Consider the following 25,724-nt stretch of genomic DNA (forward strand, 5'->3'; position numbering starts at 1 on the left):
ACAATTTTAGCTGTTAGGTATGCCTTGTCTGCACCCGAAAGAAACACGTACCAGACCCTAAAACAGCCACCTTATCTTTGCATCCTTGTACCCTTCTAAACTGTTTTCTTATAATCATGCAAGAAAGATTGATTCTGTAACCAGCTCTCCCAGATAGATACAAATGAGGGAGGCCATTTGGCCCATCCTAGCTCACCCATTCAAAAAAAAAACCTACAGCCATCTCATCACAGCTCCCAGCTATTTTTTAAAATGATTTCTGGATTTTTTGCTTCCACTACCCTACCCAGAAGCCAACTTTTTTTTAAATTCTCACAATGTGGGCGATGCTGATAAGGCTGCATTTATTGTCTATCCCTAGTTACCCTGAAAAGATGATGGTGTGCCATCTCCTTGAACCATTGCTGTGATGCTACTCCCGTGATGGTGTTATGTAGGGATTTCCAGGAAATTAACTCTGTGGCAGTGAAGAAATGGTAGTATATGTCCATGTCAGGATGGTGCATGACTTGGAGGGGAACATGGAGGTGATAGTGTTCACACAACATTGTTCCTCTTGTCCTTCCGAGTGGTAAAAGTCATGGAGGAGGGAGGTGCTGTTGAAATAATCTTGGTGAGTTGCTGCAGTGAATCCTGTAAATCATACATATTCTATCCAGTGCGCCCAAGCTTGGAAGTTATCTAGGTCCTACTGCAGGCTGGCCTGGGCTGCTTCATTATTGGGCAAGTTGTGAATGGAACTAAACACGGTGGAAGCGTCAACAAACAGCCCCACTCCTGACCTTATGATCTTATGATGTAGGGATGGTCATTGAAGCAATTGAAGGTGGTTGGGCTGAGGACAATTCCCTAAGGAACTCCTACCATGACATCCTGGAACTGTGATGATTGCCCTCTGACAGCCACAATCATTTTTGTGTCACGTATGCCACTGGAGGGTTTTCCCTTTAAACCCATTGACCTTAATTTTGCTAGGGCTCCTTGCTGCCATACTCAGTCGAATGCTGCCTTGGTGCCGAGAACAGCCACTCTCATCTCTCATCTGACATTCAACTCTTGTGTCCATGTCTGGATCAAGGCTGTGATGAGGTCTGGAGCCAAGTGGTTCGTGTAGAACCCAAACTGATCATCGGTGAATCAAGGGATATGGGGGATCGGGCAGGAAAGTGGAGTTGAGGTCGAAGATCAGCCATGATCTGATTGAATGGTTCGAGGGGCCATATGGCCTACTCCTCCTCCTATTTCGTATGTTCTTATGTGAGCAGGTTATTGGTGAGTATCACTTGATGGCACTATTAATGACTCTTTCCATCACTTCACTGATGATTGGGAGAAGACTGAAATGGCAGTAATTGGACAGTTAGATTTATCTTAGTTTTTGTGGATAGGATGTGCCTGGGCAGTCTTTCACACTGTTGGACACATATCAGTGTCATAGCTGTACTGAAACAGTTTTACTAGGGGAGTGGCTAGCTCTGATGTACAACTCTTCAGCACTACAGCTACGATTTTGTAAGGACCCATGGCCTTAGCTGTGTCCCTTGCACTCAGCCACTTAATGTCATGTGAAGTGAACCAAATTCACTGGTCACTGGCATCTATGATGGTAGGAACCTTGGGAGGTGGCTGAGTAGGATTACACAATTTGGCACTTTTAGCTGAAGATGTTTGCAAACACAAAGCCTTGTCTCTTGCACAAATACAGTGGGCACCACCATGATTGAGGATGGAGACATTCATGGAGTCTCCTTTTAGTTGTCTGGTTGCCCACCACCATTCTTGACTGTATGTGGTAAGGATACAGAGCTTTACTTTGTTCCACTGGTTTTGGGACCACTTAACCTGCTGCTTTTGGTGTTTAGAATGCAGGTAGTCCTACATAGTAGCTTCACTAGGTTGGTACCTCATTCTAAGGTAGCCTGGTGCTGCACCTGACATGCCCTCTTACACTCCCAATTAAATCAGCCGTGTTCTCCTGGCTTAATGGCGATCGAGGAGTGAGGGATGCGTCGAGCAATGAGGTTATAGATTGTGGTGGTATACAATTCTGATGCTGTTGATGACCCACATCACTTTAGTCTGTCCCCATTTTTATATGAAAAGAATCATTAGAGAAAAAGCTGAAAGGTTTGATATATTTTGATTTTAAGTCATTGAGTCATAGAATCATAGAAAGGTTACAGCATGGAAGGAGGCCATTTGGCCCATCGAGTCCACGCCGACTCTGTGCAAGAGCAATCCAGCTAGTCCCACTCCCCCACCCTATCCCGTAGCCCTGCAATTTTTTCCTTCCAAGTACTGATCCAGTTCCCCCTTGAAGGCCACAATTGAATCTGCCTCCACAACCCCTCGGGCAGTGCATTCCAGATCCCAACCACTCGCTGTGTAAAAAAGTTTTTCCTCATATCACCTTTGGTTCTTTTGCCAATCGCCTTAAATCTATGCCCTCTGGTTCTTGACCATTCTGCCAATGGGAACAGTTTCTCTCTATCTACTCTGTCTAGTCCCTTCATGATTTTGACTACCTCTATCAAATCTCCTTGCAACCTTCTCTGTTCCAAGGAGAACAACCCCAGCTTCTCCACGTAACTAAAGTCCCTCATCCCTGGAATCATTCTAGTAAATCTCTTCTGCACCCTTTCCAAGGCCTTCACATCTTTCCTAATGTGCGGCACCCAGAACTGGACACAATACTCCAGTTGAGGCCAAACCAGTGTTTTATAAAGATTCATCATAACTTCCTTACTTTTGTACTCTATGGGCTCAATTTTAAAACGGAGCTGGGAAGGAGGCGGGGGTTCAAATTGAGGTCAGGAAACCCATTAGTACATGTTTCCTTACGATTCAGACATAAGGAGGTCTTTTATTTTTTTGCCGGTTTCCCGTCCGAATGACTGGCCTGATTGACAGGCTGGTCTCAGTCAGACGGGAGACCAGCCAGGGAGAGAACGTGTTCAGGTATGTCTGTAGGTGAGTCTTTGTTTGTATGGATGGGGGAGGGGGGCACAGGGAGGCATGGAAGAGCACGGGGGCATAGGTGGGCATAGGTTGGTACGGGGGTCATGAATCATGGGGGATGGAATCGGGGGTCAGTCATTGGAGGGGGGTGTCGGGATCGGGGGTCATCGCGGGGTTCCGCAATCATTGAAGGGGAGGGTCGGGCATCGGAGGATCGAGGAGTGGAGGTGGGGATCGGGGAGGATTGAGGTCGGAGGAGGATCGGGGTTGGGGGTTGGGGGAGAGGGTCGGGGGTCTAGGGGTCCGTGATCGGAGGTCAGGAGTCCGCAATCGGAGGTGGGTGGGGGCCGCGATTGTTGGGGTGTTGGTGCAGGTAGGCTTGTTGGGCCTGGGGGAAGCACTCCTGCTTCTCTGAGCCCACAATCTGTGTCTTTCTAGGCACCTACCTGTTAGTCTCGGGCCTTCTCACCTCCTTTCAGGAGGCATAAAACAGAAGGCCCAGAAATCTCGGCCCCCTGGGGTTGAAATCGGGAATTGGAGAAAAACGGAGGTCTGAAGCATCCTTGAAAGGTTTTAAGGTCCCACCCGCTTCTTGGCAGCGGGTTGGTCGCCCAGCCCGGTGAAAACCGGAAATGGGGGGGTTGGGGATGGGTCTGAAATGGTGGCAATTTTCAATGTCCCCCACCCCCAACCCACCCGTTTTTTACTTCGAAAATTGAGTCCTATGCCTATATTTATAAAGCCCAGGATCCCGTATGCTTTTTAACCGCTTCCTCAACCTCCCTGTCACCTTCAACGATTTGTGTACATATACCCCCAGATCTCCCTGTTCCTGTACCACTTTTAGAATTGTGCCCTCTAGTTTATATTGCCTCCCCTCATTATTCCTACCTTAATGTATCACTTCGCATTTTTATGCGTTAAATTTCATCTGCCACATGTCCGCCCATGCCACCAGCCTGTCGATATCACCATCCTCCTCACTGTTCACCACCCTTCCAAGTTTCGTGTCATCTGCAAATTTTGAAACTGTACCCTGTACACCCATGTCCAAGTCATTAATATATATCAAGAAAAGCAGTGGTCTCAGCACCGACCCCTGGGGAACACCGCTGTACACCTCCCTCCAGTCCGAAAAACAACCATTCACCACTACTCTCTACTTCCTGACACTTAGCCAATTCTGTATCCGTGTTGCTACTGCCTCCTTTATTTCATGGGCCGCAATCTTGATGACAAACCTACCATGCGGCACTTTATCAAACGCCTTTTGAAAGTCGTACTGTAAAAACTGTTATATTGATAAAAAAAAAACCTGTCCTCAAAAATAAGCTCACAGAAAAGCAATAAAGGGACTAAAATAACAAAAAAATGGGGCATCTCTCTCCAGACCTTCTTTGCAAAGACGCATTCCAGAAGGAGATGGGTGACGGTTTCGTAGTCCGGGAGTGCATGAAGGATCTGACAGGAAGGGCCCTTCTCACCACCAGCCAAGCTATGTCTTGGTGCTTGTTTGAAAGTTCTGGCGATGAGGCGTTCTGCCAAGTGACATTGACAGTCTGCTCGGGGAACGAACCGACAGGATCCATTATCTCCTTTTCCCGCAGGGTCTCGAGGACGTTACGTGCGGACCACTTGCTGATCGCCTTGTAGTCGAAAGTGTTTTTTTGCATAATCTTTTCGACGAGGGACAGGTGGGGCTGAACGGTCCAACTGGACGGAGTGTTCCGTGGCAGCGTGGCCAGGCCCAACCTTCGCAACACCGGGGATAGGTAGAACCTCAGCACGTAGTGACATTTTGTGTTTTCGTACCAAGGGTCCACGCAAAGCTTGATGCAGCCACACACGAAAGTGGCCATCAGGCTGAAGGCCATGTTGGGCACGCCTTTCCCCCCTTTCTCCGGAGATTTGTACATCGTGTCCCTGCGGACACGGTCCATTTTTGATCTCCAGATAAAGCGAAAGAAGGCTCGGGTGACTGTCACGGCGCAGGAGCGAGGTATGGGCCAGACCTGCGCCACATACAGCAACACCGAGAGCACCTCGCACCTGATGACCAGGTTTTTGCCCACGATCGAGAGGGATCGTCGATCCCACAGTCCCAGTTTCTGCCTCACCTTGGAAATACGCTCCTTCCAGTTCTTGGTGCACGCCCTGGCCCCCCCGAACCAGATCCCCAGCACCTTCAGGTAATCCGACCTGACAGTGAAGGGGACAAAGGATCGGTCGGTCCAGTTCCCAAAGAACATGGCCTCGCTCTTGGTGCGATTTACCCTGGCCCCTGAGGCCAGTTCAAACTGGTTGCAGATGCTCATCAATCTGCGGACCGACAGCTGATCCGAGCAAAAGACGGCGACGTCATCCATGTACAGGGAGGCCTTGACCTGAGTGCCTCCGCTGCCTGGGATCATCACCCCTCTTATGCCCACACCCTCCTGATGGACTCGGCAAAGGGTTCGATGCAGCACACGAACAAGACAGAGAAGAGAGGACAGCCCTGCCTAACTCCAGATTTGATCGGAAAGCTTCCTGATTCCCACCCGTTGATTGAAACGGCGCTACTGATGCTTGTGTAGAGCAGTTGGATCCAATTGCGGATTCCCTCCTGTCGCTCTAATTTTTTTTTCAAAAAATATACTTCATAAAATTTGCAGCAGTCCATACAATACAGTTCTCATATCACATTCCAAACATACACAATATAGATTATACAATTTTCAGGTTACATCAAGTACAGTTCAATGAAACACATTGGACATAATTACAGGTTTTTTTTCAAAAAATATACTTTATTCATAAAATTTGCAGCAATACATACAATACAGTTGTCATATCACATTCCAAACGTACCCAATACAGATTATACAATTTGCAGGTTACATCAAGTACAGTTCAATGAACACATTGGACATAATTACAGTTCATGACATTCTAGGGTGCCTCATTGCATTACACTCATCTAATAGCTTACACCAGTAGAAATTGTGCAGTCTCTAGCTGCAATTTTGTGAGTTGCTGAACTCGTGACACCCATTGAGCACCACTTTAAAATTACTGCTTTTCAGCAGGTGGTGTATTTTCTTGCCATACAGCATAATGATCATTTGCCTTGCAAATCCACTCATTGTTGTTATTTGAAGAGGAGTCTGCAATATTGTTGTCTTCACACGCCATATATGCAGCGTGCTAATCTTGCCCATTTGAACTAGCCTTAGCTGGCCTCTAATCTGGCGGCAGTAATGATATTTTGTTTTGCTGGCAAGCATTTCACGGCTTTGGGAATTGCTTTCAGTGCTCCCATGTCACTTGATCTAAAGCTGTTCTATACCTTGATTGCTTCCTTCAAATCAACCATATTCTTTCGAATTTGGATCCAGGTCTCCTGTATAATGCAGCCAGCATTGACCCTGTCTGTTATCTCCTGTCAGGTTAGCTGTTTTTGTGGAAAGTGTGTTTTTGTTCCATACACAACAGTCTCCTCCCCCACAGTTCCTGTAGCATAAGCTGCATCATTAATTCATCGAATCGGTTGGTGCCATTTCTGTCAATTTTGCAGCATAAACCCCTTCCTTGCAATCCCAACTGAGAATGCAGCTGTTTAAATGGTTGCTAACCTAGAGCGATCGCTCCATTAGCGAGATTGAGGAGCTTGCCTGAAATACACATCAGCCAAACCAAGAATATTGGGGTTAATGGCCAGATGAGCCAACTGCAATTTGGAACTTACTGGTAATTTGTTTTGTACATCCACAGCAATTTCCTAGCTCATAATACTGCCAATTGAAAGATTTATCGCCTGTGTTAAATACCATTACATCAGTAAGCTTAAAATGAGTCAATAATTTGTGCCAGTCCTGGCAGCTTTATATACTGTAATTACTAGGTAATTTTAACTATGAATATAGATTCTTGAGTATCATGCAATGACACCCTAGCATTTGGTAGCCATTAATTAAGTTTCATTAAAGGTCAGGCTTGCACTTAAAATCTCAAAAGGTAGTATTACTTTGTTCATTTAAAGTATCAACTTTCTACACAACTAAATACAATTTTTATCATAATTTTGAAAAGCTTTATTATTGTCAAGACAGTAAATTAGGAATGGGTTTAGAGGAGTCATGTCTTTATGAAAAAGTATTTGACAAGCCATCTTTTTGTCATGAACCTAACCTTTTCACATTGTGTGTTTGTAAACAAACAAAGCAAGGTTTTCTGAGCCCTTTTTTCAAAATGTTAGTCCCCCTTTAATCAACAATATTACCAACAAAGACAAATGCAATACTATATTGTTTCTATATTATCATGAACCAAAGGTCTAGACTATAAACTCTTGGTTTGAACAAACATTTTATTAATAAACATAGCTTTACTGGTACACATACCTATCTATCATATATTTAGGCTGTGGTAGAAAGCTTTCCAAAATAAAGTGAAACTCAGACTCAGGTAATAGTGTTTAAACAGGGAAGAATGTGGCTCTGAATTTCAGATCCAAATTGGGCCATTTTGGGTCTGGTTTCTGATCACAGGAAATGATATTCCTTTTAGATGAAGGGAAATGGAGGTAGATACATAAGCAGACGTCATGACAAAATCTTTCTCTGCACTTATGGGTCACTTTTGGTGAGGTATCGGAGGGCTACCAGTCCCATGAAACTGTAGACCAGCGGGAGACAATATCTTCAGGAAAGGAGGGAAGGTGCAAACATTGGGAAAATGGAAAAAAAGAAGCATGCTATGTGGAGAGTGTTAGTCACAAATCTGCATCCTGCCATTTCATGGTAGATACTGCTTGAGCTCTGATACCCTGCAGTGACTTGTATGTATCTTATTACTAAGCAATAATTCTGTCACTTTTTGGTTTTAATTTAACATATGAGAAAGAAAATTGTGTGAGATTGTCAATTTAGCATCAAGATAGTGGCAGCTTTGTGTTTTGGACTCATGCCCTCAAGGATGTGGTTTGAGGATATCTAAACTCTCTTTGGGCAACAGAAGAGCGGTTCATCCCATAGCTGCTCTTGAACTGCATTTGAACTGTGAAGGTAAAAGGATAGTATGCTAACCCATTGTATTATTAGATTCCCCCACTTTTTAAAATTAAGTTTAATTTCCTTAGTTGCAGAACCTGTTGTGTTTTCATTTTATTTGGTTTTTAAACAAGGAGGAGGAGATAGGGGGGCGAATCAGTACTACGTGGATTTCTCCGCAACATCATTGCTAGATCTGTTCCGTTCTTTGACAGTCAGATACACGTACACATTTACTGTGGAAAAGATGACTTAATTCAGTGTTTTCTGCTGTTGAAGTGAGTTACTACCAATTAACAATCTGGCCAAATATTGACAAAAAGTCTTCGTAATGTAACTGATAATTTAGAATGCCAGTTAGTCTACATTATCAACTCACAGCTAAAAGATTTTGAGGGAATCACCTTAGGTTCCACAATAGTGGTCTGGTTTAGTAAGACTAGAAATTATTGTTGGCAATATTAGTGGCCAAATGCTCAACAGATTAACTGGGCACTGAAGTAGTGGACAAAGGAATGTCATATGAATGTATTAAGTGTTTATATCCGATTATCACCAACATTAACTTTTAGAAAATAACCATTATTGGATTCCATAATTTTACAGTTCAATTTAAAAGGTCAATTTTTACTTTTAAAACTGAGAGCAATTTTTAGAACTATAAAGGTATTGAAATTTCTGTATTCCCTTACCATAATGTTTTTTTTTCCTAACTACTTTCCGGACCAGAGCACGTTATTATGAAACTAACATTAGGTATGTCCTTTAATATAGACATATTATTTGGATGGTTCATATATATGTTTAACATATATTTACTTTCTTGACAGCTGAACATCATAAAAGTTGTTTTGTATTGTTAAAATTTAAATATTGAAGCATTAATTTTTGCATGTACATATACTTAAGTATTAATTGTTTTCCAAGTAGTATCCACAATCGTAAAATGTTTTGATTTTTTTAATTGCACTTGAGAGTATCTGTGAATTGCTTATAATTATAGTAAAACTGAAACACAGAATTAAAATCTCATTAATTAAAAAAGCTCCATTTTAGTTGTGTCCTTTGATTTGCTATAGATCAGATTCTGGAGATGGGTGTCTGCCTACTATTTGTCGAGAGGAACCAAAACCAGATGACTGGTTTGAGGATGAGCATTATTCAGGAGATCAGGAGTATTTCAGTGGGGAGGAATATTATGAAGAGGACAGCATGCAGTCATTGGATAAGTAAGATACTTGAATAGCAACTATATCCATTTTGTAAATCCACCAAGAAAAAGGAAAGCTCCCTTTTTTATGGAAGACAATGATAGTCTTACCACAAATGTCTGACCATTTTTAAAACAATTTTCTTGCTAATGTGGAGTTGGGTCAAGTTGGGTTTCACAATCTGCTACACATAGCAATCCTTCCTCCATAGTGTTTCATCTGTGAATATAAAATCAAGCAAAGTGCACCCAGACACAAACCCAAAATTTTAACAGATCTTTAGGAATAAATGATTATTGGTACAATACATTGGTGCTCTGGAGGTAGAAATTGGAAAGTGTTATGCCCGTCGTTGGGGTACAAAACAGGCACAAATCATACCAATTTAGCAGTGGGACAGCCTGCGCTGTTCCCACGGCTAAATTCATGGGGACCACTTTTAGGCGTCTCGGGCGGACACCTAACAAAGGCGTTAGGCCTCTTAATGAGGGACCTAACACCTGTTGAAGGACCCCTCAACAAAATTTGTTCCCAATGAGCGGGGCAGTTTACTGTAAGAAAGCATACTTTATAGTTTGAATGTATTAGTTCTGATATTGGTTCTATTTTACTCTGTAAAATGTCTTATTGTGTTCTTTTTTTCCACTCCCATTTACAACTAAGACAAATACATAGTGACTATCAGAATCAAATTCAAAGTAATGACCTGGATTTTGAAAGACCGAAGGGTTATCATCACCCCTGTGGTTACTATGAAGATGATGAGTCTCACAATTACAACGAATCACGGCGTTCACCAAGGCGACGATTGCTTCCACCAACACCTATAGGTGAATAGTTCCTTAGATCAATTCATGAACATGTTGATATGTGCTTAGTACATTTTTGTGTTTACATCTGAACTTTCCATTTATTGATTGCAATTTGACAAAACATTACTGGAAACCACTATTTAAAATTTTCAAAATATAAGTCTATTTCATAGGAGCTTTTTGTACTTTTTTGTAGTCATTCTACTGTTGATGCAATCATTATAAATTTACAAGACTTGCCTAGAACTTTCGGAAAAAGGCAAATTTTGTCTTACACTGGCTAATAGAACTAGATGAACCCAATTGTCAGAACATGCACTAAATTGGCTACTAAAGAAAAATTATCCCACAATACTCACTTCCAAGTCGCAACATTAGAAAGGAAATGAGAAAAGATATTATGTTAGCGGTGGACTTTTCTCCTTTCCCTACTAATGTTGCTAATATTGTTCTGTGCTTGTGCCAAGGTACAAACATGATTTACTCCAGCACAAACAGCATTTATGGCCTTGTGTGTAGAGTCTAATACAGAAACATCTTACGCTCATGCCAGGTATTTCATGTTGTAGTCATAGTGATTTATAATGCAAGAAGTGCAACAGTAGAATGCAATAATTGGTGGATGGAGTGGGGGCGGGTGTGCGGGGGTTGGAAAGAAGACACGGTTCAAGAGATTTTTTAAGAAGTCTTTTAAATAGGAAGAGAGGTAAACTGGTTTCAGAAAAGAATTCCTGGGGACATGGTGTCATGGCGTAATGACAAGCCCCCAGTAATAGAGTGTAGAAAGTGGTGAATGAGCAGTAATCCATAACAGAGAGTGGGGACTGAAATATATGCTGGAGAAGATTTGACAGAAAGTGGAGTGGAGCCTTAGATGGATTTGACAATGAGGACAGGATCTTGTAATCACTTTGCTGGGGACAAGGAGCCAGTGGCATTTGGCAAGGATGGAGATGATAGGTGTGCAGTACTTTGTGAAACAGAGGACTCAGGCCACAGAGTTCTTCATTAGCTGAAGTTTTTGGTGGGTGAGGTAGTGGTAAGGGGAGACTCGTGAGACAAGCATTTGAAAAATCACTCCCTGAAGTGATGTAGGTATTGATAAACACCGGCGGGGTTGAGGTGGAGACATAAATGGCCAATGTAGGTCAAAGAAGGCAGTCTTGACAACAGACTAGATGTGAGGTAAAAAGTTCAGCTCAGGGTCAAGCACAACACTAAGGTTTTGCACTATATTCAACCTGTACATCTAGCTACGGAGGTTGATGGAGTCAGAGCCAGAAAGAAAAAGGTGTTGGCAAGAGACAAAGAGAATGGCTTCATCTTGCTGATAGTGAGTTGCAGGAAATTCCACCTCATCTAAGAGTTAATACTATCCAATAGATCTAAAAAAAAATATTTGAACTTGTACCTGGATGAAAATATATGAAACTTATGTTTTTTAACCTCATAAAAACTTTGTTTATCAGTTATGTTTATTCAAGTTTTAACAAATTTGTTTTGACAGCAAATCGGAGGCCTTCCTTCAATTTTGAGTGTCTACGCAGGCAAAGTAGTCAGGATGATATCTCCCTATCTCCTTTATTCCAGCAGCGTACTGCTCTTCCACTACATTTAATGCAACACCAGGTGAATATCCAAACTCCTGCACATTTGTTGATATTTCATCTGATGTGAAAATTATCATAACTGTACATAGTACCTCACCAATGGGAATTTGCCAAATGTCTAAGGACTATAATAAAAAAAAATTCTGAAAATTCTTCAAAAGAACAAAATTCCTTCTAGAAATGTTGCCATGAAGTTCCCTTGATGGCTCAATAAGTTAAGGTGGTGAGTACCTGAGCCATACAGACTAACGACATCCCAGGTTCAATCCCTTGTTCATGCTGAGTTACCTGATCACAGATATAGAGATGATATGGCTACTACTTTATGGCTTTAGCACTTTTGGACGGGGAAAAAGATAATTGGTCAGAGTTCCTGCTCCAGATCATTGTCTAATCAGCTGTTGCTGAAAGTGTGTGTTTGTGTGTGTGTGTATTTCAGGTGAGGGTAGCAGCAGGCTTGCCTGTGATACTCCTGTGGTCAAATAACCTGCTTATACTCACTGTCTACACTCATACATCAAGACTGGCCATTTGCGTGAGATACTTGAGGTAAATGATGCCAGCAAGGAATCAATATCTTCAGGAATGAGGAGGGCAGGCAAGAAAACTGATGAGAGAAGGATGGGAAAATAAATTCTAGCGCATTTACACGTGTTTTGTGACAACCAATTCACCTTAATACAATTGCTATCCGATTTGTGAAAATGTGATTTCCACAAAGTAGTCCATAGGTAGGAAAGTAATTTGTGATTATAAAGCTCTTGTGCAGCATTTTTTAAGTTACACCTTCCTTTCCCTAAGTGCTCATCTTCTATCATAACATTCTACTGTTATTTTACAAGAGCAATTGCATATTGTGTGTAACATATAATTATAACAATTCTGCTCACAGATACATGAATAGAGAATAAATCTGCTTAGAATTTATCTTCACCCAGTAGCTAACTCATTGTGCATGGACTTGAACAGTGGAGCATATTATAAACTGGGGAACCAAAGCAAAATAATCAGTTTTAAATACCAAAAGACTAACTACTGCCTATCTCGCTACATTTGTGAGCAGTATTTCTTAAAGCTCCTTTACCAATAGAGAACCCAGATAAAATGGATTCTTTATAAAATGCATTTTCTATAGCCGCTCACCAGTCTTTTGTCCAGTGCTGTAACTCGGGTTCGGCATTGCAATTCATACAAGCAGATTTAGTGGAGCTATCACATTTATACTCATGGACAGCTTCACTAAATACTTATTTTTTAAAAATCTATTCACATGCATTAGATGTTGTGTGGGTATCAAACAAATGGGAGAGAACGATAACTGTAAAGAGGGGGGTGTGACATCTGTCTTGGGCGATTACACAACACTGGCAATAGTGAATCAGCTGCCCGTTTTATTCTCCACCCGATTTTTTTTCCCACTGACATCAAGTGTAAAATGGGCTGCCGATTCACTATTACCCATTTTGCTCTACCAACCAAGACAAATTTCATCCCCGGGGGATCTGCGTGGAAAGTTACTGGGAAGAAGAAAGGTCAGTGGTAGGAAGAATCAGGGATTTGGTCTGTGGACCTTGTTACTATTTTTATACTGACAGGTATTCAGCCATTTGGACCAGCATTGGAATGAGGCAACCCTCTCATGAATGTCAATTCAGAACTAATTGTGTCAGTAATGTACTGAGACAGTCAGTGCTTGAAGTCTCTCTTCGCCGCTATAATCAATGTTTTACAAAAGGGGGTAGGAGACAACCTACTGAACTTGAATTCTGGTTTACTTTTGTTGGAGCGATCAATTATAGAAAATTATGGATTCTGCAACTATATTTGCACTAATCATTTTTCCCTATATGAATAAACAGGTTATGGCTGTGGCAGGATTGGACTCTTACAAAAGTAGAAGGCTCTCACCAGCACGGTCAACACGTTCTTGGGCAACACCTCCAGCTACACCACCCAGCAAAGAGCGCTCTTCCTACTACACTCCTCTGATCCGCGTGGATCGTGTTGAATCCAGGGAAAATATGAATGGTAGCCTTCCCTCAATGAATAGGAGTTCTTGGTATACAGATGATGCTGACATACCTTACAAGACTTATACCCCAGCAAATCTAGCAGTTCCTAACAACTTTCTACAACGTTACTATGAAAAACGAGGAAGTGCGGACAGTCTAGTAGAAGCTGTAAGTACTGAACCTTTTGGTGTGATATGATATGTAATGAAGAGCTTGCACAATGATGAAAAATAATCTATATATATCAAGTAGTACAAATACTGTTCCTGACAATTTTCATTTTTTCAATTATTCATTTTCTCACCATTCCTCTTTAACCCATGTACCAGGCATCATCCTTCAATCGAGAAAGTGAACTTGTTTACACTGAGGATTTCTCTGTGACCGCCACCAATAAAATGCAGTTGATCAACATATAGGGCCGTTTAAATGCGATGAGATGGAAAATGTTAATTTTTGCCTCCCCAAGACAGAACCCATTGCTGCTGATTATTGTTTCATTCAGAAGCCTGGGCTTGGACCTGCTGAAATTCACCCAGCTGAGATAAAGAAGCTGATTGACAAACAGACAGCTCTGAAGTTTGAGCATGTGAATTTCTTGGTAGAAGTTAAATGTTCAGCTGTTCAAATTAATAAACCACCTTGCATGGGGCGTGGTAATAATTTTCATCAGGTGTGATGCATGTTACAGCTTGAAATAGAGAAACTGCTGCTGACTGACAGCATAACTTGAATTCCAGTTTTGTTTTGATGTTATAATGACACCCTTGCTTCAGCCGTTTCAAATCCCCTTCAGAAGCTCGATAATTTTAATTGCAACCAGCAATGTTTGAAAAGCTGGTCGAGCCACACAACTCACTGCTTGACCTTGGTGCACTTCCAACATATAATGCACTGTGTGGGAGGAACAGCACTAATTTAGATTAATTAGCTGACATCACATTATTACCCACGATCAGCAGGCACGCACAGGCCCTGAACAACAGCAGTCCTGCCAACACTGCATTGGGATCACATTATCAGCCTCATTGCGGGTGTAATTCAACATTGGCGGGGACGCAAAACAGGCAGTAGCGGGTCAGCCACCTGTTGTACACCCTACCTATTTTCTTTTCCATTGAAGTTAATGGCTGCTGGGGGACAAGGGATGCCTCCTATGTACATAGCTCATGACACCCATTCGCAGCCCCACCTTGCCTGAGCAACACCGGTAAAATGAAAGGATTGATTACTGACCATACCATAGTACTGCTGAAGCAGAGGTTCAGGTATCTGGACAGATCCAGGGGCTGCCTACAGTGTGTCCAACAAAGAGTCTCCCGCATCATAGTAGTGAGTGCTGCATCCTGCAGAATATTGTCATTCAGAGAGACTGGAAATTGGAGGAGGCACAGCAGCAGCAGTCCTCATCGGACAAGGAAGACCAGGGTGAAGGTGAGGAAGCAGCAGAAGAAGGAGGGCCATCTCAATGCTTGCAGCAAGAGATGTGAGGGATGAGTTGATTACACTGCAATTCCAGTGACTTGCTCATTCCCTTGCCCTGAAAAGTTACATAAAGCCCCTCTGCATTAACAGTCCTGATTACATCCTTCACCACTCCCTTAGTCCTGCATTAAAGAACATTGATCCATTCAGCCAGTTTCTATATCAATTGCATACTGACAATGCAGGCTCAGAAGCTGCTATAAAACCACACTGCAGACCGAAGTGCCAAATGTGATTACGGTGTTGAATTTAATTCCCAACACAATAATTGTCCTGAATTCATTTCTCACCCAAGTGTGAACCCATGGTTCCTTTTTTATAAGAATGTTTAGCAAATCAATAGTCCTACCGAGTGCTCCCCCAGTGGTCTCAGCAAAGTTGGTAGAATGCTGCTGTTGCTCCTGTTGGGATCCTTGAGATGCTCAAGGTCGCGACTTCTGGGTTCTCGAGCCTGTGAGGGCCTGACGGCAGACTGCTGCACCTCTGCTGGCGAAGGATCAGACGTGCTGACATCTTGAGAGTGGGTAAACATACTGCTCCCATTGCGCCACTGCCGTTCCCGTGGGGATGGAGTCAGCACTTCCACTGATCTGCAGGAGAGCAGACTACAGAAGATGAGTGACTCCTTGGAACCCCTATCTATTCGATCCACCAGTCCGTCCAGAGGTGGAGCCCAGAGCTCGCATGGCAGCTGTTTGAGCTTCCACCATAGTTGCAAAAGGCTGGTGACATTGTCTCCTTTTGTGAGGCCCTCTCCAGGACCCGGCTGCAACATTCCTGGAGAGGGCCATACTCTCCAACGTAGATTGCAGAGTGCTGATGCCATGCGAAATGATACCACACAGCTGGAAACGGACTCCTCCATATTTTTAGCCTTGGCCTTCCAATACCTGGTATAATTGCTTGTGTGAGGGAAGCATTTTTCTTTTCATTGCTGGGCTCCTAATGTCCGCATCTCTGTTCTGTTCAGCACATCTGGAAAGGACCATGCCCTCCAGTGAGCTCTCTCCTGGGCTGTCCCTGCCGCCAGTACCTGCTCTGCTCACTCGTGCTGGGTGTTTCACCACGTGCCGACCCCTCTAGCTCACTGTCTAATCCATGGGGAGTGCCAGTGTCTGTGCTAGTGCTTCGGACGGATGGAGCACGTGACAGTGCTTCCTCAGGATTGCCCTCCTCTGAGGTGTCTTCTGTAAGAGGCATTGAGAGGCTGGACATTAGCAGGTTACAATCTTCCAAATGCAGCTTGAAGTTGTGCAGTTTGCTGAATATTTGCTGAGGTAAATGAATAGTTATAAGTGTGACAAATTGGATAGCCAGGTGGCGAAGAGTAGAATACTAGAGCCTGGTCTTTTTTTGGGGGTTTAGGTCTCTTAAAAAAGGCGGGGGATGGGGTTAGTGTGTTGATTTTATTTTTAAAAACACATAAAAATTGCTGCAGTTATATAAGGTATTGGTGAGACCGCACCTGGAATACTGCATACAGTTTTGGTCTCCATACTTAAGAAAAGACATACTTACTCTCGAGGCAGTACAAAGAAGGTTCACTCGGTTAATCCCGGGGATGAGGGGGCGGACATATGAGGAGAGGTTGAGTAGATTGGAACTCTACTCATTGGAGTTCAGAAGAATGAGAGGCGATCTTATTGAAACATATAAGATTGTGAAGGGGCTTGATCGGGTGGATGCGGTAAGGATGTTCCCAAGGTTGGGTGAAACTAGAACTAGGGGGCATGATCTTAGAATAAGGGGCTGCTCTTTCAAAACTGAGATGAGGGGAAACTTCTTCACTCAGAGGGTGGTGGGTCTGTGGAATTTGCTGCCCCAGGAAGCTGTGGAAGCTACATCATTGAATAAATTCAAAGCAGAAATAGACAGTTTCCTAGAACTGAAGGGAATTAGGGGTTATGGGGAGCGGGCAGGAAATTGGACATGAATTTAGATTTGAGGTTAGGATCAGATCAGCCATGATCTTATTAAATAGCGAAGTAGGCTCAAAGGGCCGATTGGCCAACTCCTGCTCCTATTTCTTATGTTCTTATGTTCTTAAAATCTAATAAACTTAGTCAAATAATAATTTCATTACTGGTGTCGGCAATGCACTCCAGTCCCTGTGGCCCACCGGTCACAGAAAGCCTCAAGCGTACTGGCAGACACGATGTGCTCCTTCACCAGGGCCACCCGGGTGCAGAGAATGCCGTGGAAGAGAGGCAGACGGTCAGAGTGACAGCCTCCACAAGCTGCGTCCAGCCATGACCTATAGATGGCCACTTTTGTCAGGCCCAGGAGCAGACCCATGAGGGGGTCCACCAACTTGCCCACCCTCCTCCTGAACGGGTGGCCAAAGATCAGGAGCGTGGGACTGAAGTGCAGCCAGAACTCGAGGAGCAGCCCCCTCAAATAATGAAACAGGGGCTGCAATCTCCGACACCCTGTATCGGGGGATAGAATATAAAAACAGGGAGGTATTGCTGCAGTTATATAAGGTATTGGTGAGACCGCACCTGGAATACTGCATACAGTTTTGGTCTCCATACTTAAGAAAAGACATACTTGCTCTTGAGGCAGTACAAAGAAGGTTCACTCGGTTAATCCCGGGGATGAGGGGGCGGACATATGAGGAGAGGTTGAGTAGATTGGGACTCTACTCATTGGAGTTCAGAAGAATGAGAGGCGATCTTATTGAAACATATAAGATTGTGAAGGGGCTTGATCGGCTTGATCGGGTGGATGCGGTAAGGATGTTCCCAAGGATGGGTGAAACTAGAACTAGGGGGCATAATCTTAGAATAAGGGGCTGCTCTTTCAAAACTGAGATGAGGAGAAACTTCTTCACTCAGAGGGTAGTAGGTCTGTGGAATTTGCTGCCCCAGGAAGCTGTGGAAGCTACATCATTAAATAAATTTAAAACAGAAATAGACAGTTTCCTAGAAGTAAAGGGAATTAGGGGTTATGGGGAGCGGGCAGGAAATTGGACATGAATTTAGATTTGAGATTAGGATCAGATCAGCCATGATCTTATTGAATGGCGGAGCAGGCTCGAGGGGCCGATTGGCCTACTCCTGCTCCTATTTCTTATGTTCTTATGTTCTTATAAATGTGAAACACGGACTCATCCAGGCTGTAGGAATTAGAGGCGGCCTGGGAATCCGTGAAATGGCTTAAAAGCCAGTTTGTTGGGGCTGCTCCGTGCAACACTCTCCACCCCAGATCCCCAATGGTGCAGGGGAGGACGCTCACTTACAGAGCCCTACAATGGGGACCCTCGCCTCCGCGGGATGGCATGATGACACGTGTCCGGATGATAGACGAGGACGATGAAGTCCTGCCATGGCCCTCCCCTCCGTCAGCCGTGTGTTGCCAAAGTTAAGACCGCGGAGGTGCGGATTCCTGAGCAGCGGCTCCCTGAACAGCGGCTCCCATAGGATGGTAATTCAGGCCGTGCAGCTGGCGGAAGAAATTTGTCGCTAGTACACACCATCTGGGAGGATCCTCAACGTACAGGTATCGCTGCAGGGTCTGAAGGCGGAAAGTCGCTACCTGGGTGCAATCACACCAGCCCCTGACCGCCCTCCCTCAGCGGGCGACTCAGTATCGCAGCAGCGACCCAATGCTTCCTTTTGGCCCAGAAGAAGTCAATGAGCTTCTTCTGAATCTTGACGACAAACTCAGGAGGTGAGATCAAAGTGACCAATCGGTACCACGACATCGGTCAGCCAGCAGCGTAAGGAGCTGCTTATGGACCCCCCGCCTTTTCTCCAGTGAGTAGAAGAAGGGGGAGCTGCGGTCCAGTCCCGAAGGAGCTGGAGCCGTGATCTCACGTATGCTCCTTGGGACCTGACGAGTTGCAGGTCCTACAGAGCGCCCTTCTTTTCTTCGTACACCCACCGCAGGGCCAGATTCTTGACGACTTGATCGAGACAGGACTCCAGGTCAAGCACTTCCTGCTGCAACCGCCTGACCTCGGACTCCCGCCTCTTGGTCGACCTCCTCGTGTACTCTTGACAGAAGAGGCAGACTTGAGCCTTGTCCCCGTCCCACCATAGCCTCAAGGAGGAGAAGCCTCCCTGCTTCCTTCAACAATCGTTCCAGAATCAACGGAACGAGTCCTGGAACCGCATGTCCTCCAGCAGCAGGTTGTTAAAGTGCCAGTACACGGACCCCACCTGAGCATGGAGCAAAGCAAGCTCCATCCACACCAGGTGGTGGTCCATGCACGGTACCGGTTGTATGGAAGACGATGGGACGCAGGAGGCATACACCCGCGAAATGTAAAGGTGGTTAATAGGGTACGGTAGCATAGTGGTTATGTTACTGAACTAGTAATCCAGAGGCCCGGACTAATAATCCGGAGTCATGAGTTCAAATCCCGCCACAGCAGCTGGGGAATTTAAATTCAATTAATTAAATAAAATCTGGAATTAAAATACTAGTATTAGTAATGGTGGCCATGAAACTACTGGATTGTCGTAAAAACCCATCTGGTTCACTAATGTCCTTTATGGAAAGAAACCTGCCGTTCTGGCCTATATGTGACTCCAGACACACAGCAATGTGGTTGATTCTTAATTGCCCTCTGAAATGGCCGAGCAAGCCACTCAATTGTAAAATCTTGCTAAAAAAAGTCACAATAAGAATAAAACTGGACGGACCACCGAGCATCTAACCACTAGGCACCGGGCACGACATAGGCGCAAACCAAGCCCAGTCAACTCTGCAAAGTCCTCCTCACTAACATCTGGGGACTTGTGCCAAAGCTGTCCCACAGACGAGTCAAGCAACAGCCTAACATAGCCATGTTCACAGAATCATACCTTTCAGCCAACGTCCCAGACTCTTCCATCACCATCCCTGGGTGTGTCCTGTCCCACCGGCAGGATAGACCCACCAGAGGTGGCGGTACAGTAATATACAGTCAGGAGGGAGTGGCCCTGGGAGTCCTCAACGTTGACTCCGGACCCCATGAAATCTCATAGCATCAGATCAAACATGGGCAAGTAAACCTCCTGCTGATTACCACCTACCGCCCTCCCTCAGCTGATGAATCAGTCCTCCTCCATGTTGAACACCACTTGGAGGAAGCACTGAGGGTAGCAAGGGCACAGAATGTACTCTGGGTGGGGGACTTCAATGTCCATCACCAAGAGTGGCTCGGTAGCACCACTACTGACCGAGCTGGCCGAGTCCTGAAGGACATAGCTGCCAGACTGGGCCTGCGGCAGGTGGTGAGCGAACCAGCACGAGGGAAAAACTTACTTGACCTCGTCCTCGTCAATCTACCTGTCGCAAATGCATCTGTCCACGACAGTATTGGTAGGAGTGGCCACTGCATAGTCCTCGTGGAGACGAAGTCCCGTCTTCACACTGAGGACACCATCCAACGTGTTGTGTGGCACTGCCACCCTGCTAAATGGGATAGATTCAGAACAGATTTAGCAGCTCAAAACTAGGCGCTGCATGAGGCACTGTGGGCCATCAGCAGCAGCAGAATTGTATTCCAGCACAATCTGTAACCTCATAGCCCGGCATATTCCTCACTCTACCATTACCAACAAGCCAGGGGATCAACCCTGGTTCAATGAGGAGTGCAGAACAGCATGCCAGGAGCAGCACCAGGCGTACCTAAAAATGAGGTGCCAACCTGGTGAAGCTACACCTCAGGACTACATGCATGCTAAACAGCGGAAGCAACATGCTATAGACAGAGCTAAGCGATTCCACAACCAACGGATCAGATCAAAGCTCTGCAGTCCTGCCACATCCAGTCGTGAATGTTGGTGGACAATTAAACAACTAACGGGAGGAGGAGGCTCTGCAAACATCCCCCATCCTCAATGATGGCGGAGTCCAGCATGTGAGTGCAAAAGACAAGGCTGAAGCGTTTGCAACGAGTGGATGATCCATCTCGGCCTCATCCCAATATCCCCACCATCACAGAAGCCAGTCTTCAGCCAATTCGATTCACTCCATGTGGTATCAAGAAACGGCTGAGTGCACTGGATACAGCAAAGGCTATGGGCCCCGACAACATCCCGGCTGCATTGGTGAAGACTTGTGCTCCAGAACTAGCCACGCCTCTAGCCAAGCTGTTCCAGTACAGCTACAACACTGGCATTTTTTTTTTTAATTCGTTCACGGGATGTGGGCGTCGCTGGCAAGGCCGGCATTTATTGCCCATCCCTAATTGCCCTCGAGAAGGTGGTGGTGAGCCGCCTTCTTGAACCGCTGCAGTCCGTGTGGTGACGGTTCTCCCACAGTGCTGTTAGGAAGGGAGTTCCAGGATTTTGACCCAGCGACAATGAAGGAACGGCGATATATTTCCAAGTCGGGATGGTGTATGACTTGGAGGGGAACGTGCAGGTGGTGTTGTTCCCATGCGCCTGCTGCTCTTGTCCTTCTAGGTGGTAGAGGTCGCGGGTTTGGGAGGTGCTGTCGAAGAAGCCTTGGTGAGTTGCTGCAGTGCATCCTGTGGATGGTACACACTGCAGCCACAGTGCGCCAGTGGTGAAGGAAGTGAATGTTTAGGGTGGTGGATGGGGTGCCAATCAAGCGGGCTGCTTTATCTTGGATGGTGTCGAGCTTCTTGAGTGTTGTTGGAGCTGCACTCATCCAGGCAAGTGGAGAGTATTCCATCACACTCCTGACTTGTGCCTTGTAGATGGTGGCAAGGCTTTGGGGAGTCAGGAGGTGAGTCACTCGCCGCAGAATACCCAGCCTCTGACCTGCTCTCGTAGCCACAGTATTTATATGGCTGGTCCAGTGCAGTTTCTGGTCAATGGTGACCCCCAGGATGTTGATGGTGGGGGATTCGGCGATGGTAATGCCGTTGAATGTCAAGGGGAGGTGGTTAGACTCTCTCTTGTTGGAGATGGTCATTGCCTGGCACTTATCTGGCGCGAATGTTACTTGCCACTTATGAGCCCAAGCCTGGATGTTGTCCAGGTCTTGCTGCATGCAGGCTCGGACTGCTTCATTATCTGAGGGGTTGCGAATGGAACTGAACACTGTGCAGTCATCAGCGAACATCCCCATTTCTGACCTTATGATGGAGGGAAGGTCATTGATGAAGCAGCTGAAGATGGTTGGGCCTAGGACACTGCCCTGAGGAACTCCTGCAGCAATGCCCTGGGGCTGAGATGATTGGCCTCCAACAACCACTACCATCTTCCTTTGTGCTAGGTATGACTCCAGCCACTGGAGAGTTTTCCCCCTGATTCCCATTGACTTCAATTTTACTAGGGCTCCTTGGTGCCACACTCGGTCAAATGCTGCCTTGATGTCAAGGGCAGTCACTCTCACCTCACCTCTGGAATTCAGCTCTTTTGTCCATGTTTGGACCAAGGCTGTAATGAGGTCTGGAGCCGAGTGGTCCTGGCGGAACCCAAACTGAGCATCGGTGAGCAGGTTATTGGTGAGTAAGTGCCGCTTGATAGCACTGTCGACGACACCTTCCATCACTTTGCTGATGATTGAGAGTAGACTGATGGGGCGGTAATTGGCCGGATTGGATTTGTCCTGCTTTTTGTGGACAGGACATACCTGGGCAATTTTCCACATTGTCGGGTAGATGCCAGTGTCGTAGCTGTACTGGAACAGCTTGGCGAGAGGGGCAGCTAGTTCTGGAGCACAAGTCTTCATCACCACAGCTGGGATGTTGTCTGGGCCCGGAGCCTTTGCTGTATCCAGTGCACTCAGCCGTTTCTTGATATCACGTGGAGTGAATCGAATTGGCCGAAGACTGGCTTCTGTGATGGTGGGGATATCGTGAGGAGGCTGAGATGGATCATCCACTCGGCACTTCTGGCTGAAGATGGTTGCAAACGCTTCAGCCTTGTCTTTTACACTCACGTGCTGGACTCCGCCATCATTGAGAATGGGGATGTTTGCAGAGCCTCCTCCTCCCGTTAGTTGTTTAATTGTTCACCACCATTCACGACTGGATGTGGCAGGACTGCAGAGCTTTGATCTGATCCGTTGGTTGTGGAATCGCTTAGCTCTGTCTATAGCATGTTGCTTCCGCTGTTTAGCATGCATGTCGTCCTGAGTTGTAGCTTCACCAGGTTGGCACCTCACTTTTAGATACGCCTGGTGCTGCTCCTGACATGCTGTTCTGCACTTCTCATTGAACCAGGGTTGATCCCCTGGCTTGTTGGTAATGGTAGAGTGAGGAATGTCCATGCCACTGAGGTTACAGATTGTGCTGGAATATAATTCTGCTGCTGATGGCCCACAGCACCTCATGGATGCCCAGTTTTGAGCTGCTAAATCTGTTCTGAATCTATCCCATTTAGCACGGTGGTAGTGCCACACGACACGTTGGATGGTGTCCTCAGTGCGAAGACGGGACTTCATCTCCACGAGGACTGTGCGGTGGTCGCTCCTACCAATACTGTCATGGACAGATGCATTTGCGACAGGTCGATTGGTGAGGACGAGGTCAAGTCAATTTTTCCCTCGTGTTGGTTCGCTCACCACCTGCCGCAGGCCCAGTCTGGCAGCGATGTCCTTCAGGACTCGGCCAGTAGTGGTGCTATCGAGCAACTCTTGGTGATGGACATTGAAGTCCCCCACCCAGAGTACATTTTGTGCCCTTGCTACCCTCAGTGCTTCTCAACATGGAGGAAGACTGATTCATCAGCAGGAGGTTCCCTTGCCCATGTTTGACCTGATGCCATGAGATTTCATGGGGTCCAGAGTCAATGTTGAGGACTCCCAGGGCCACTCCCTCCTGACTGTATATCACTGTACCGCCACCTCTGGTGGGTCTGTCCTGCCGGTGGGACAGGACATACCCAGGGATGGTGATGGAAGAGTCTGGGACGTTGGCTGAAAGGTATGATTCTGTGAGTATGGCTATGTCAGGCTGATGCTTGACTCGTCTGTGGGACAGCTCTCCCAATTTTGGCACAAGTCCCCAGATGTTAATAAGGAGGACCTTGCAGGGTCGACTGGGCTTGGCGTTTTGCCGTTGTCGTGTCCGGTGCCTCGTGGTCCGTCCGGTTTTATTCTTATTATGACTTTTCATAGCGAGATTTTACAACTGAGTGGCTTGCTGGGCCATTTCAGAGGGCAATTAAGAATCAACCACATTGCTGGAGTCACATATCGGCCAGACCGGGTAAGAGCGGCAGGCTTCCTTCCCTGAAGGACATTAGTGAACCAGATGGGTTTTTACGACAATCCGGTAGTTTCATGGCCATCATTACTGATACTGGTATTTTAATTCCTGATTTTTATTTAATTAATTGAATTTAATTAATTAATTGAATTTAAATTCGCCAGCTGCCATGGCGGGATTTGAACTCATAACTCTGGATTTTAGTCCAGGCCTCTGGATTACGAGCCCAGTAACATAACCACTATGCTACCGTACCCGACAATGTGGAAAATTGCCCAGGTATGTCCTGTCCACAAAAAGCAGGACAAATCCAATGCGGCCAATTACCACTCCATCAGTCGACTCTCAATCAGCAAAGTGATGGAAGGTGTCGTCGACAATGCTATCAAGCGGCAACAACCTGCTCACCGATGCTCAGTTTGTGTTCCGCCGGCTCCAGACCTCATTACAGCCTTGGTCCAAACTTGGACAAAAGTGCTGAATTCCAGAGGTGAGTTGAGAGTGACTGCTCTTGACATCAAGGCAGCATTTGACCAAGTGTGGCACCAAGGAGCCCTCGTGAAATTGAAGTCAATGAGAATCAGGGGGAAAACTCTCCAGTGGCTGGAGTCATACCTAGCACAAAGGAAGATGGTAGTGGTTGTTGGAGGCCAATCATCTCAGCCCCAGGGCATTGCTGCAGGAGTTCCTCAGGGCAGTGTCCTGGGCCCATCCATCTTCAGCAGCTTCATCAATGACCTTCCCTCCATCATAAGGTCAGAAATTGGGGATGTTCGCTGATGACTGCACAGTGTTCAGTTCCATTCGAAACCCCTCAAATAATGAAGCAGTCCAAGCCCGCATGCAACAAGACCTGGACAACATCCAGGCTTGGGCTGATAAGTGGCAAGTAATATTCGTGCCAGACAAGTGCCAGGCAATGACCATCCCCAACAAGAGAGAGTCTAACCACCTCCCCTTGACATTCAACGGCATTACCATCGCCGAATCCCCCACCATCAACATCCTGAGGGTCACCATTGACCAGAAACTTAACTGGACCAGCCACATAAATACTGTGGCAACAAGAGCAGGTCAAAGGCTGGGTATTCTGTGGCGAATGACTCACCTCCTGACTCCCCAAAGCCTTTCCACCATCTACAAGGCACTCGTCAGGAGTGTGATGGAATACTCTCCACTTGCCTGGATGAGTGCAGCTCCAACAACACTCAAGAAGCTCGACACCATCCAGGACAAAGCAGCCGGTTTGATCAGCACCCCATCCTCCACCCTAAACATTCACTCCCTTCGCCACCGGCGCACAGTGGCTGCAGTGTGTACAGGATGCACTGCAGCATCTCGCCAAGGCTTCTTCGACAGAACCTCCCAAATCCGCGACCTCTACCACCTAGAAGGGCAAGAGGAGCAGGTACATGGGAACAACACCACCTGCACGTTTCCCTCCAAGTCACACACCATCCCGACTTGGAAATATATCGCTGTTCCTTCATC

The 25,724-nt window shown here is 45.8% G+C and overlaps 1 protein-coding gene across 1 annotated transcript in view; it reads left to right on the forward strand.

The window, feature by feature from the left end:
- Positions 1–25,724, forward strand: part of cacna1db (calcium channel, voltage-dependent, L type, alpha 1D subunit, b) — a 529,322-nt gene that overhangs the window by 489,647 nt on the left and 13,951 nt on the right. Inside the window, exons 45-49 of the mRNA XM_067998737.1 lie at positions 8,718–8,744; positions 9,068–9,217; positions 9,863–10,029; positions 11,519–11,640; positions 13,481–13,801. Coding sequence (XP_067854838.1) covers positions 8,718–8,744; positions 9,068–9,217; positions 9,863–10,029; positions 11,519–11,640; positions 13,481–13,801 — 787 coding nt within the window. The remainder of the gene's footprint in view (positions 1–8,717; positions 8,745–9,067; positions 9,218–9,862; positions 10,030–11,518; positions 11,641–13,480; positions 13,802–25,724) is intronic.

Source organism: Heptranchias perlo, chromosome 17 (genome assembly GCF_035084215.1).
Source record: "Heptranchias perlo isolate sHepPer1 chromosome 17, sHepPer1.hap1, whole genome shotgun sequence".
In the NCBI taxonomy this organism is placed as follows: domain Eukaryota; kingdom Metazoa; phylum Chordata; class Chondrichthyes; order Hexanchiformes; family Hexanchidae; genus Heptranchias; species Heptranchias perlo.